This window comes from Pagrus major, chromosome 15 (assembly GCF_040436345.1).
Source record: "Pagrus major chromosome 15, Pma_NU_1.0".
Taxonomy (NCBI): Eukaryota; Metazoa; Chordata; class Actinopteri; order Spariformes; family Sparidae; genus Pagrus; species Pagrus major.
The window spans coordinates 15,053,174-15,067,671 of record NC_133229.1 but is presented as its reverse complement, the minus strand read 5'-3'; the positions used below and the strand labels follow the sequence as shown (position 1 = coordinate 15,067,671).

At 38.4% G+C, this 14,498-nt stretch overlaps 1 protein-coding gene across 1 annotated transcript; it reads right to left on the bottom strand.

Annotated features, from left to right (window-relative positions):
• Positions 1 to 53: 53 nt before the first annotated feature.
• Positions 54 to 13,004, bottom strand: tm9sf3 (transmembrane 9 superfamily member 3). The gene is made up of 15 exons (XM_073481395.1): positions 12,814 to 13,004; positions 11,609 to 11,804; positions 11,355 to 11,477; positions 9,199 to 9,359; positions 9,028 to 9,105; positions 8,400 to 8,531; positions 7,948 to 8,114; positions 7,247 to 7,341; positions 6,995 to 7,125; positions 6,017 to 6,156; positions 4,397 to 4,465; positions 4,163 to 4,309; positions 3,097 to 3,180; positions 2,900 to 2,976; positions 54 to 1,671 (listed from the first exon to the last, which is right to left on the bottom strand). The coding sequence occupies exons 1-15, from the start codon at positions 12,904 to 12,906 to the stop codon at positions 1,604 to 1,606; spliced, it is 1,761 nt and encodes a 586-aa protein (XP_073337496.1). The 5' UTR covers positions 12,907 to 13,004; the 3' UTR covers positions 54 to 1,603.
• Positions 13,005 to 14,498: the final 1,494 nt, after the last annotated feature.

The window sequence follows — 14,498 nt, the reverse complement described above, 5'->3', positions numbered from 1 at the left end:
TCTAATAATTAAGTTAAATATTTACCCTCAAAATCAGGACCACACTTAATAACCCCTGTACATAAACATGTTTATTTTCTCTTTTTACAGCAAGTTAATATGCAGGTTCAAAATGTCTAATCAGACATTGGTACACAACATGAGGTGCCAAAATCAACTTCAGTGGGGGAGAACTGGAAATTAGAAAAAAAAAGGCATTGCCACTTCTCATACAAGTAGGGTACATACTGTATTTACACAAAATGGGGGGGAAAGCGTTTGAAACACTCCGCAGCACTGTGTGTGGTTATGAAAACATCTAGTTTTTAAGTGTACATAAACTTCACTTTGTACAGTATGTTTGCGGAAACAAAGCAATCGCCTCATTCCATCTGACATTCACAAATGATGTTTCAGGTTAGGCAACAGAAAGAACATGAGGGAAATGGCTTAACCAGAAGATGTAGAGCCTTTTAAAGCTTTAAATAATATATGAAATCAAAATAAGAAGAGTAGGCCTACTGGTCATCAAAATGTACCTTTTTACATTTTGAATCCGGAAAAAAACAACAAAAAAAAACCTGACAGCGCTGACTAAAGTGGAATTTGATGAGCAGATGGTTTGGTGAAAACTTCATGCAATTTCAGGCAAGATGTAACAGCGCCACCAGCCCCATCCCAAGCACCAAAAAAAACCCAAACAAAACAAAATCTCCTTTTTTGTTTTGTTTTTAACTGAATGATTCATTTAAAAAAAACACCCTGTAGTAAATCTGTACAACGAAAATACATTTGGGATCTACATCTAAAGGTACATTATTAAGGTTATATACACTCCCCCCCAGCCATATATTATCTTTACAAGTAGACTTCATTCAAACCCAAACATTAAGAAAACCCCGACAGAACGGGGAAATGGGATCACATCAAACATCCATTTAAAAATCAGTTCTAACTGTACCTCAACCGTCCATCAGTCCCTCTGTTCTCGTCTGTACAGTAAACTACAGCAGGACTAAAATCTCTCATCAACTGGATGGATTGCTACTGTAACAGGGAATTAATCGTCAAAATGGGGGAATGATTCTGGAGTGATGACAGCTTTTTTTTTTCTTATATCTTTTTGCAGTGGAAGTAAATCAGAACAGACTGTACGGTGTAGTAACGAGTGACTTCAAGAATACAAAATAGAAATCGGAAACACGGGCACAAACCCAACTCTCCAATATTCTGACACAATAGAACAAAGGCTTTCAATACACTTAGGCCTCTTCACTGAAGAGAGCTACACTATTCCATCGATAAACATTTATGTTCTCTGGTCTCAGGTGGGACTGGGTTGGAAAACAGAAGCCATATCAGCCTTAAACATTTGCCCTCAACGTTTGTTTGAAAGCAACTGATAAAAACAGAACCTTGTGTGTTTGATATCTCTTCCGCACATTTGCTCTTTGAGTTGCGGCGTTGAAACTCATTCAGAAAATGGAAAAACTACATTGTACAAAGTGAGATTCTCACAATCTCTTTGCAAGAAAGAAAAATAATAAAGAATGACTTGTGCCCGCCGTCTTTCAGGATACACGTAGGCAAATCCTTTAATATCCCTGTGTTGCTGCTTTGCTTCTTAGTCAATTTTCACATTTGTGTAGATCTTCCTCACAAAGGCACTTGTTCCCATGTATCCAACGGCACCTGGAACAAATAAACATGTTCTGTGAGTTTCTCTTAGCAGCTGCAGGAATCACACTCTGCTCTTACTTTTCAGGTCAATTCATTACAGGAAAAAAATGATTACTGGTGAAGTTATATCAAATAAAGCACATCCTGCTTCCACAAAATAACCAGTCAGATATCCAGCAAACCCAGAAGGCACCATTCAGAAGCTAGCTGCAGATTAGAGATGGCTTTAAGGTGGCAGCCTTGACTTATTACTCTTCAAGCTGAAGAATGAGTTGGGCTGGCAGCTGATGAGGAAAAGTATTCAACTGCACTTAAAGCTTAAAGTGGAAAAATGTGCAGGCTGCTGAAAAGACATCAGGCCTCATGCAACAACTACATGTAGGTACAGATTTGTTCCTCTATCATTTTATTTACATTATTTATTATATTTTATATATGTATCATTATATACTTATAGTTTATCATTATTTTACGACAATAAAACTTGATTCTATATCAATATTCTGTTCCTTATTTTATCATCATTATGTTCGGTAATTTACTGAGAGGTGTGAAGGTCGCTGTCCAGAGGAGCGGCCTGTGCAACAACACCTGCTGTGTAACATATCAACACAACATGTCAAACCAGTCGCTACTTCTGCATCTGCATCAATATTTTCTAATTTCTTTGTTTTCCCTGCGACTACTAACACTGCAACATTTGTTGTGTTTCCATCTGCTGATTTCCGGCAGCAGGACTTGAAACTCTGAGGTGTGAAATTCTTTTTACTCTTTGGTAACATTTTTTCTGTGAACAAAGCCTTGTTTATGCTCATGAATAAATCTCAATGAACCATCCGTACTAAAACAGGCAGTATTAATCAAGTTGAAATAAGCCATTTACCACAGATTTGTGCATTTAGTCTCACCTTGTAGAGGCAAACCACATTGAATAGGGTACGAGATTTAGGATAAAAAGAATCAAACGCCCTTGTTCTACACTGCACCAAAACCAACCTCTGCATTTAAGCCAATTAGTCACATTGATTGATTCGATCACATTCACTCTGTGACTAAAAGTCTAATTAACTGAGGAAGTTGTGGAAGTATACTCCAGGTCTTTATTACTGCAAATTTGGAGTTTATAAAACCTGAATTCAATGACCATTATTTTCCAAAGTGTTTCTGTAGTTCAGAACAGCCAGAGATATGATATACTGTATATAGAGATTTGATTTAAATGACTAGACAGCGGACTCACCACACATGATTCCTAGGGCAGTGCTGAACACAGCCATGTAGCCAAAGTAGAAGGATGTCTGGAACAGACCGTACATCCTGAAACACAACAGGATAAAACAAAATGTGAGAAATGGATTGGAGTTTTATGACATTTTATTGGCCATACTGGGACTGTGTTTTATGAGGGTATGTGTTAAATGAGGTAAGACGACTTACTTAGTTTTGAAGAAGTAGTAGTAAAAGGAGTACATGTAAACATAAACAGCAGTGGATGCAGCAGAGAGGAAGCTTGTCCATTGCCTAGAAAAAAGCAGAACATAAAAGTAACAGCTGGAGATTTAAGGAGCTCACTGAAGGTTTACAGCACATCCTAAATATTCTGAAATGCTGAACACAGGGTTCTCAACAGCGTTTTAAGACTAAAATATAAAAAGCTTTATCATCACCTTTAAATTGTTACTATAAATGTAGTGAAATATAAATGTCTACAGAGCTCCTTGACACCCACAGCAGTCAGTGCATACTGTCACTGTCTATTTTACCAGCTGTTCATATCAACTTTGACTGTATGTTTTGATCATAACTATTTAATTCTCACCAATTTTGATGCCGGGAGACAACAAACAATTATGTCAACAGGATCGATTCATTTCCAATATAAAAAAGATTTACATGAGGGATTGTGTAGTTCAGTGATTCCCACAGTGTGGGTTGCAGCCCTATGGTGGGCCATGAAGGTACTACAGTAGGACTGCAAAAGGTAATTTACAATAAATAAATAAATAATAAATAAAAGGCTTTTAATTTTTCAATTTTGTAATTAAGTTTGAAATATTTATGATTAAATATTTAAACATTAAACATTAAAAAAAAATGTATCAGAACTGATAAAACAAGGGAGTGATTTTACATGTTATTCTCAATTTATCTGTGTTGAATTCTCTATTTTTAAAGGAAAATACTTCATCTTTGTCCCGTGTGTTGATCAGAGTTGTGATTTAAAGTTTGGGTGGGCCTGAGAAGATTTTCAAATTTTAATTTCAGCTACATCATTTTTAAGTTTGGGAATGGCTGGTGTAGATGAAACACCAGATTATGTTAAAAATAAGCATTTTTTAAGGAATGTATTTGAAGTCGAGCATATTCCTAAAAATAACAGATAAAATTAGGCATTTTCGAAACTTTCAAGACTTCGTACAAACTCTGTGAAAGAGATATATATTCCACCACAAAAGAAGTCAAAAGTCAGCGTCATACAACAGCAAAACATGACTATACTCACCATCTGTAGTCCTCAGCGTTGAGCAGGAAGTACGTACACACGATGGTGACGCACACGGTCACAATGCACAGGATGACCAGGACCAGCATCATGAAGCCGTACACATAGTAGATTTTGTAGGCCCAAAAAGATGTGAAGATGAAGTACCTGAAGAATGAGGAGAGATGACATGTCACCGACTGCCAAGATCCTCTCACCACACCGAAACCCCCCAGTACAACAGCACAGACTTACATTTCAATGAAAATGGACCCGAATGGAAGGATTCCTCCGAGGCAGACGATGACAGCCGGCTCCATGAACCTGAGAGCACAACAAACAACATGAGTATGACTGTACACTGTCAAGGTTCCACATCAAATTTCCTCCTCCAGGGCAAAGATATGTGACTTATTGTGTTCAGAGAAGGAAAAGGGAAAATGTAGACACAAGTGGGGAAACTCAAGCAAAGTCTGACATTAGCCTCAAGATACATCTACCATTTGCTGTTGGCAGCTGGCCACAGTGCTTGGCAGAAGGTTGTAAATGGTAATGCACTCATAGCTTATTGCTTTGCCATTTTTCATTCAGTTTGTGCAGACAGCAAAACCATTTTCTACTTCAGACCTGATGTCTAACACTCAGACACCAGCCCTACAACACTAAGCATTCATTTCATGCATTAACTACAACTTCCTCACTGCCCAACCGTCAGTCATTACACTTCCTTCTACAGTCATGAACACACCATATGCTATCATGTTTAATCGCTGGCAGTAGTGCAGAGCTGCTTACTTCATCAACACACTTTAACATATCTCATGTATCCAATTAGTTTACCTTCCCCCATTTTTTCATTAATTCATGTGATTACTAATTAAACATTTTTGGATTACCGGTAAAATAAAACCAGCACATTATTTTAGATGCTGGTTGGTTAAATGTATGGTTACTTTTGACAAGTTTATGTCTATTCTAAATTTTATTAATTTAATTAACCTTTTGACTTCGTTGTTAAAAATGAATTTAAAAAAAGAATAAGAGAAAAGATCACTTGATAATGACAGTAATTGTTTGTCCCAGTACTACTATACAGTATGTGTGAAATATGTTTTCTCTATGACCAATAGTATGTTGTGAACAGTGTACTGACACCACTAGCTGAACTACATTTCCCAGAAGCTTTTGGGTGGCCTTACTTTTTCAAAATCATAGAAAGTTTCCCACAACACGCTCTTTTCTCCTCAAACAAGCGTGGCAGCACAACAAGGGTTGCAGTGGTACTCTTTATTTCTGTCAGGACATATTATTTTGTGAAATTATCATAAAGCCTTTTGTTCAACTAAAAAAAAAAAACCTTCTGATTTCATTCCTTTAAAAAGATTAATGTAACTGATAATAATAATAAAAATAATTTAATATATACCGTGATAACATTGATCTGTGATATTTTATGAGATGGTTATCGTCTGTGATCTCATATCGTTGCAACCCTAAGGACGACCAAACATTTTGCTGTAACATTTTATTTTCTCGCAGCAGATCGGAGTCCCTGACACCCTCATTTATTTGTTTTGTTTTGACGTTTGTTACTGTATTTTATTCCGTAACAGTAGATGTTTCTTGATGTGAGATATCTTTCTTTTTCTAAGTAGCTCTTAGTGTAGCCTGCTACTTTCAACAAAAATGTAGGGATGGTCTAGCTTAACTACATCCAATGAGAAATAGCTTGACGCTTCACCAACACTAGTTATGAATGACATTTTTGTAACATGTGCACATACAAACTGTCTCGAATTGACTCCAGTGTCACCAAGGCAAATTCCTCAACATCTCGTAAACCCAGAGAAAACGTCTCTGTTGGGTCACACCTACCATTTCTTCTCTGGGATCGGTCGCGGCACAGCATTCACTCGGCAGGGGAAGTTTGGCTGCCCGGACAGATTCCTCCCCAGAATTGTCCCCACAAGGTTCAGTGGCAGGATGACAAAGAAGCAGATACAGCAGACGGCAACCTTTGGGACACAAAAATGATTCATATTGGATTGGGTGATCTGTGTTTACAGCCGACATCAAGGTGTTTTCAGATGCACCATGATTTATCTCTAGTGTCCTCTGACTGTGACCAGGAATGTTTCATTCAGCTCGAAGACATTTAATAAAAAGGTTTTGGATCTCTTGATTCATACATTTTTATAATTAATGCTCATCGCCTAATCTAGAGGTACAAATTGTCGTGCTCATTAAATTAGATGGATAATGAACACATTTTTTTTTAGGCTCATGGTTATGATCAGCTGAAAAACAACTTTGCTTGATGCAGTTACAACATGGTTTAATTTCAAGATGGTTACTTGACACTTATGATTAATCATATGCCGTGCAGACGGATACAGAAAACTTGAGTGGTATGTCGGGCCAACAAACAGCGGTTTGTGATTAACTGAAGAGTTTCCGTGGAAAGTGTTATTGCTTTTCTTTTAAATTACTGTTTAGTTTGGAAACATCGGCACTGTATGCAGAAATAAACTCAACAGACTAGAAACTGCGTCTAGTTCTGAGAACCAGTGTCATGTGGAATGTGTTTAATGTGATGTGATCTGTTTTTAATGTTCTTCAGATGAACCAAAGGATAATCTTCTGTCCTGAAATATCGAAATACATTTTCAAGGATTTACACAGTGTGGGACACAGTTTAAATACTTTCTACGCTACTCTCATTACTTCAGCTGTCTATACACTCCACCACTGATTACTCTATAATCATATGAGCACAGGCTCATAGATAAACTCAAGCTGTGGTCTCAGATGTTCTTCATAACTCTGTGGTTTTTAGGGAGATGCCAAACCTACCATGGTGCCAAATGGGATTGCTCTGGAGGCGTGGTAGTAGATAGCGATGAAGTTAATGAAGAAGGCCGTCCCACACACCATAGCTGGGATCAAAAAGGCCCCAATGAACATCTGCTTAATCCATCTTCTGCCTGTATTATTCAGACAAATCAAACAGCATAATGTGTGAAATTTAGAATTGCTTTTTCAGAGGAAATATCAATCCAAGATTTCATAACCAGGAAGGACAGAATGTGAAGCATTTTTTATTACCTCCTTGTTTTGCATACAAGCTGCCCCCAAAGTAGCCATTGACTGGGGAGGTGGCAGCGTACACAAAAATGGCTGTGCTCAGCATAGATCCTCTCCTGCAGAGAAAAATGATATGTGTGAGGCCTTGTGAAGTCTCAGTGTCTGGGCTTCTTGTCCTTGAGACTGGTATTTCATACTCATAGTGTTTTTTCTACACTCATCAGGGATGCAAAGTTTAGGCAATTTCATTCCAACAAAGTCCAATCCATATTAAGGCTAATAAATGGCTGAAATGTCATAACATCAGTTTGTATAGAATAACTTTTTGTATATTTGAAATTACTCAAATTTGTGTTTTAAATACATTTTCTCATCACAGTATTTTGTAGTTTATTTTGATATAGTATATTTGCTAAGCAAATTACTGCAAGGCTTTCAGTAAAAAGTTACTCTTGATGCATTTGTGCCCATCTCTGGTCGACAAATAATTGATTGATCATTAACATCCCCAACACTCATGTCTAATCATACATTTTAGCTACATTCTAAGCTCAAAATCAAAGTTTTTCCTATGAACTACATTTTTTTTTTGAGAGGAGAATAAAGTTTTTGATACAAGATGGAGATAAACAAGTGGAGATAAACAAGTGGAGATAAACAAACCTAGCAATTTTACTAACTTGGAACTGGATCCAAAAATACTATATCTGCCAATTACTTACTCTGTGTACAGATCCTCAACCATAGCAACAATGATGACGATGAGGGAGACGGAGAAGATCTGGCAGCCGGAGCCGATGAGCGAGGAGAATATAAGTGGATGGCTCGATGGCCGAAACACGTCACCGTGTACCTGCTTCCAGCCATACTCATCTCCCAGGTCTCTGTCCTGATGGTACAGTGACAAAATGCAAAATTAGATTGAATTCTGTCAAACAGGCTTATTTGACAGGTGCACAGGATCAGACAATCTTGGCACGGTCTATTACTTTTATAGACAGTCCAGTACAAGTTCAAACAAAAACAAACGCAGGAAAAAAAAGACCCACTGAAAGACACAACCTACCATTCACTGAAACTCACTCAAACAAAAATGGAAAACCTAAAAATGTAACCTCATATTCAGGAAATACCAATGTGCCAAGACCAAACTGCAGTGTGAAAACCAAAGTACCATGTCATCCATTTCCTCCTCTTTGCTGTATCTGGCGTAATCCTTTCTTAGTGTTCTCATCAGAATCATGGATACCAGACCGACCAGGAAAATGACCATCATGAAGGAGTTGAAGATGGAGAACCAGTGAATCTAAAAGAGTAAAATCAACTGTTATTTTAAGTAACCTTGTTATTCAATTGATAACATCAAAACAGAATATAATAAATATCAAAACCCTCAATAAAACAAGATGTAGTGATGTAGAAACATTTTCAGTAAAACTTGCTGAAACAAACACTCCATTTTTTAAATCCCTGCTCTCAGTGGCCTCAGACTCGCTGTACAAGTCAGGGCATGAAACAAACTTTTTTTACCCACTGGCTGTAGTGGCTTTTGCATTTCAAAATTCAGACTCTTGAATCAGCCAAAGTTCCTCTTAGAAAATGCCTGGCTGGATTCCTGCCACCACGGCAGGAGGAGTGAAAGAGTCAGCCAAAAGTTACCAGGTGGGTCAATTACACTGTGCTACCACAGCACGAGGGTTCACTTGTACCTTCTGAGAGGTAACACACATGTGTGCTGTTGCAGAAAGGCCACCGGCACTCTCAGTCTGGTCTCTGAAAACCAAACACAATATTCAACTCACCCTGTGCTGAAAGAAGGATGGATCGAGGTACTTGTCGAATCTGTCCTCGAACTTCACATCCGACTTCTTCCACTTCACCTGTGATAGGAAAGGTGTATTTACATTCTTATATTAATTATAAATGAACACATTTACATGACCTGAGCCCCATGAAATTAATTAAGTACTCACTGAATACGACATTGCGATTCTCGTGTTCGGCACAAGTCTGACTTTGCCTTCACTGGTCAGATTTACATCAACAATTCTGTTGCCATTGAAGCCGATCTCCAGTTTCTTGTACGTCCACAGATAATGATCTTCTCCGTTTTCATCAGCCTCACCAACAATGCCTTTAAAAGAAAATGGACAGCTGCAAACACTGAGCTTTCAAATACTAATAAATAACCTATAAATCTGCTCACAGCATGAATACATTAGCCTATGCCTTAAAAAAACATTACAAAAATACATTTGACATTGCTATTTCAATTATTCATCAAGCATGTAGCTTCAAAATTTCACAACTGAAATAAATTCAGTAATCATTTCCAAAGGAACTTACAACTGGCAGCATGAAATTTATTTTACTTCACAGTATAAAACATATTCAATAATTTGTGTTATCACTCAGTTTTCACACACCAAATATTTATGTTTACACCATTATCATTCTAAACTGGAGGCTGTTTAACAAACACACACAAAATAAAAACTCTCAACACACCTGTACCTGGTCATTATACGATTATACATACTTGAATATATTCTTTTTATTGTGAGTTGTTCAACAGATCTTAAGATGAACATTACGGTTTCTCTGACTGTGAGGGTTGTGTTGCACTGAGAAAATGAGTGAAGGGATCAAAACTCTTTTTCTTGACCATGTGTCTTTGTGACCATGTCTATATGTTGAGGACAATAACTAATGAGGAAATAGCCTGCACTGTTTGGTCATAATATGGTTAAATAACATTAATAATCAGGGAGCATAAATGCCAATTAAAGGTCACTTTCTACACTGCTTGTTAACTTTGTAACAGCGTCATCTGTATTCATCTGTTATATTCAGTGTTCACTGTATGGCTACATGACAAATGTAATATTACTTTAGAAGTGTTTGTTATCCCTTGTGGAAACACGTACTATAGCAGACGTGAGGCCACAATAAAGCAAAATCAGTAATGGGAAGCTCTATACTGGTGTTTACCTCTTTAAGGAGTATCACACTATATGAAACTATGAAAAATGTTTCATTATTCTGGATAACAAATTAATTTTGCAGGACAATGTTTTTACTAATAGACCAAACTTGGGCAGGTGAGCTGAATCTGATATAAGAAACTGTATTAAGTGGTGCTGTTGTGTGAGAGATTACCTACAGCTGTGCTGTTTCTGAGCTAATAACCTAAACCAAACATGCCATTGCCTCAGCCATGATAAGTACACCGCTTCAGTTACCACGTTGGCAAACCGGACATGAGGTCAAAGTCTATATTTATTTATTGTAATTAAGTCAAGTATAAAGCATACAGCATGGAGAGTTGTCTTAGTAAATGTCAGTGCCCCACCCACCACCTACAACAGCTGCTAACACAACTGAAGGAGTGGCAGTATTGTGCAAACTACCACCACGTATGAGAGTGTTCACACCAATAGTTTGTTAGAGTGACATCCTCAAGAAGTCAGCGATGGCAGTGGCTCGCAAATATGCTTCTTAGCATTGAACAAGGCTGGAGAATTTAATGATTAAATTTGGCATCCAAAAATTTCTCTTTAGTTAATAGTGTAGAATGTTGGCATGTCACTAAGTTCAAGGCTTTATTTGATACAAAGCTTAAGTCATATATTCATACATCTTCTACAGTGTGGAAATTAGTGCATCACAATTACATTTTGAAGTAACTAACATTTCAATTCACAGAAACCTAAGATAGCTGCTAACCAACCACAGCGCTGCACTGTTCAACAGATTCTGATCAGAAAGCATGCTGAATTGTTTCAATCGCCAGACGTACTGACTCGAGTGCCTTTTACTAAGCCATTTGATACACGGTTGTGTATATTGTTATACCCCTAGTAGTTTGGCCAAGGATGAATGAACAGTCCCACCTATGAATATGAACTGGTTTGACTTCTCCGATATCAAGATAACGACATTGACACACAAGATGCCAGCGTCACTGCAAACCTTTGTATGAGGCTTAAGAGCAAATAAGCACAAAAGTAACTCATAACTGAGACAGAATGGAAGACGGACAGAGTCAGAAAATACTAGAGCAATTCTCCAGATCATAGGACAACTCACAACACAGACATGTATTAAAAGATATATTTGTATCACTTACCCCAGATGGGCAGGTCGTCTATGTACATTTGGTACCAGTAGTGATTCTTTATGGCATAGACAAAGGCATCCCGTTTAGCTTTGTCCAGGTCAATTTCACAGTATGTTGTCTGCATGACTTCGTCTGCACGGATCATAAATACCACATTGTTCTTGTTACATATAGGAAAACAGTGGAGGGGGAATAACAGACCTCTGTGCTCTCACCAGTTTATATGTGCTCAACAGGTGAAAGTCGATGCAACTGTAAAATACCTTTGAACTTTATGTCCAAGCCGCTGAATTCAAGCTCCACTCCCTGCAGAGCCTCTCCAAGTGTTTCATGGTAATGACTGATGGTCTTCTTGGAGCCCGCACAGAAGGGCAAAGAGAAATACTTGTATGTCTCCTGTCGGTTGTGGTAAGGCCCCACTGTGTTCATCCATAAAACTACCTCCTCCTTATCTGTGTACTGCAAAGGAAAAAACAAGTTCTGTTACTGTGAGGTCCGTGAATGCATCACAGGTTCTGCAAGCCCTACTGGTTTGATATCCCAGGTATCAATTGCAGTGACTCATAAATAACTTTCATTGCATGTCCCCCCACACATTCATAACAACAGGTCGATATATTTGATTTTCATAGTACACTTGTACACAAAGATGACTTGTGTAATGTATCGTTATCATCATACGTTTCCCCTGAAACCGATCAGCAAAAAGAAAAGTGAGATTTGCATCCAAATTCATGCAAACGCATGAAAATGTAACACACTTATCACTGCGTCAGTGAAAAACTATAAAAAAGTGGTGTATGTTAGCCATGTTTGCTTCAGTTCCACATCTGTTTCCAACAACCTGACAGTCCCCACGCACGGAACAGTCGGCTTGTGTGAAAAAGACACGACCATCGCTCTTATTAACTTGTCAACCAGTTGTAATTAAGGCGTCTGGGAGCAGAAATACCGAGAGGCCCTGACGTTAAACCGGTGTTTCGGCATAATGTAACGCTGCCTGATAAAAACACTCATCGTCACTTCGTAGAAAATGTGTTTGTAATGATTGCTTCGGGGTTAGCAGCTTTACACGTTCATTGTGCGAGTAGTTTTGATTTTGTTGACCAACTAACTAACGCTAGCTAGTCTAACTTGAGCGCAGTTTCCGCCGGTGCTCAAGGAAAGCTTGTGAAGACCAGTGTGCAAGACGTGCTAACAAGCTAGCAAGCAAGCGTTAGCCGTAAGCACTTAGGCCGATAAGTGGTGACAAGTTAGCTACACAATTCAATGTCTATCTGTTTATTAGCTCACCGAGCATCGATAAATAACACAACAGTCCAGGCCATGCACTCCGTCGCGTCTGTAATTGTGTTTTCTTGTATGAAGCTAGCCGTCACAGCTACAGCTAGCTGGTTACACAGAGCACAAACGTCCATTATTTTCAAGGCTCCCCCTTTTCAATCGGCCTCTCAAAACGCTGTCTTACCGTGTGTTCATGTTCATCTGCGTCGACAGGTAATAAAGAGCCCACTATAGCGAGAAAGGCCGCCGCTGCCACTTTCCACCTGGAAGATCCCATTATTGTCGGAGAAAGTATGCAGAAAGATTGGGGATGTTAGCTTTGTATGGCTATCCCACCTTCTTCCTGGTTGTATGACAGAGGCAATTTTTAGGGATGCTCTCGTACGCATATGGCGTAAGCGCTTCACGAAAACCCATCGCACGCACGCCGGATTGGCCGAATTGAGTCACGTGGTTCACGGAGTCCAATCAGCGTTGAAAGCGATGGATCAAACGGTGATTAAAGCAACTGTGTCGGCGCATCGTCCGCAACCTTCAGCCACGTCATCCGACTGCCAAGACTGGAGCTTCAGCTCACCTTTGACAGAGCTGGTGCATGAAACATGATCCACGTACACCACAAACAGGTCTATTCACTGTGTGATGAGGCCTTCTACTTGGACACAAACTGTCTGAACAATATGTCACTTTTCATGCATTGATGTGCAGTTTAAAGCAGTCACACAACACCCTCGACCTCTCATTTAATCTGCTGGGATTGTTTTTTATGTTAACACTTCTCTGAGGACAGTGCAGTTAACTTTATACTACAGGTTATGATCTTTATAAAGAATATTAAAAACATAAGATACACCTCTCCCATTGCTAAAAAAAATATATGAAGTATACAGTTTGTAAGCAATAAATAAAGTTGGTGATATTTCACACATCAGAACAGCCACGTATAATACAGGGCCATGTTTGTTTTAGACAATGCTCCATCTACAGCAGCAGCTCAAAGGAACTCCAGTGTTATTTCTCTTTCAAGCAGTGGTGGGAGAGTATTCAGATACTTTATTAAAAGTACCACACTGTGAAAGTACTCCACGACAAGTAAAACTTCTGCACTCAATATCTTAAGTAAGTATATGTCAGTATCAGGTTACCTCTACGTTGTAGTCTATGTAGTCTTTCAAACTCAAATTCAAACTCAGAATTTCAATATTTACAATATTTCTGAGGCAATAATACAAACTCAGAAATATTTATTTTTTCCATAAGTGAATAAACAAGCTGTTCTCAGAGGAAAATAAAGTCCCCAGAACACTGTTTGAAGCTAGAAAGGCGGCAGGGTCCGCCAAATATAATGAAACTGATGAAACTGTGTTGTCCTTTAAGGTCAGTGTGTTTATTCAGTCATGGAAATGAAGAGAGTTTATTTCGTTTGTTTAGCCATTAAAAAAAATCAGTCGATGAAGATCTTTCTCTTCCGATTAAAATTTCTTCCCCAAAACTACATAGTGCACCTTTAATGTGCATGACGCATGTTACTGCTGTGGTTGTGTAAGGCTGCTCTAAATTTAAAACCACTTAATATACTGTTGGGGAGTTTAATCTACAACAATGCATCATATTCTGTGTTTGTACATATACCCATTTTCTGTCTGCAGCATCACTGTCCTGTGAGAACCACTCATCATGAGCTCACGAAAACAACCGTTTTCAGTGGTGTGACAATTCAAGAAGTAGGATTATTTCTCCACCCATAACAGGACAAAAAAAATTAAAATAAATTCAAAATGATCAAATTTGTATATACAATACCAACTGAACACTGTCGCTGGACAGGAAGGGTGTGAAGAAGGAACTAGTGATTTCCAGATGTTGCTG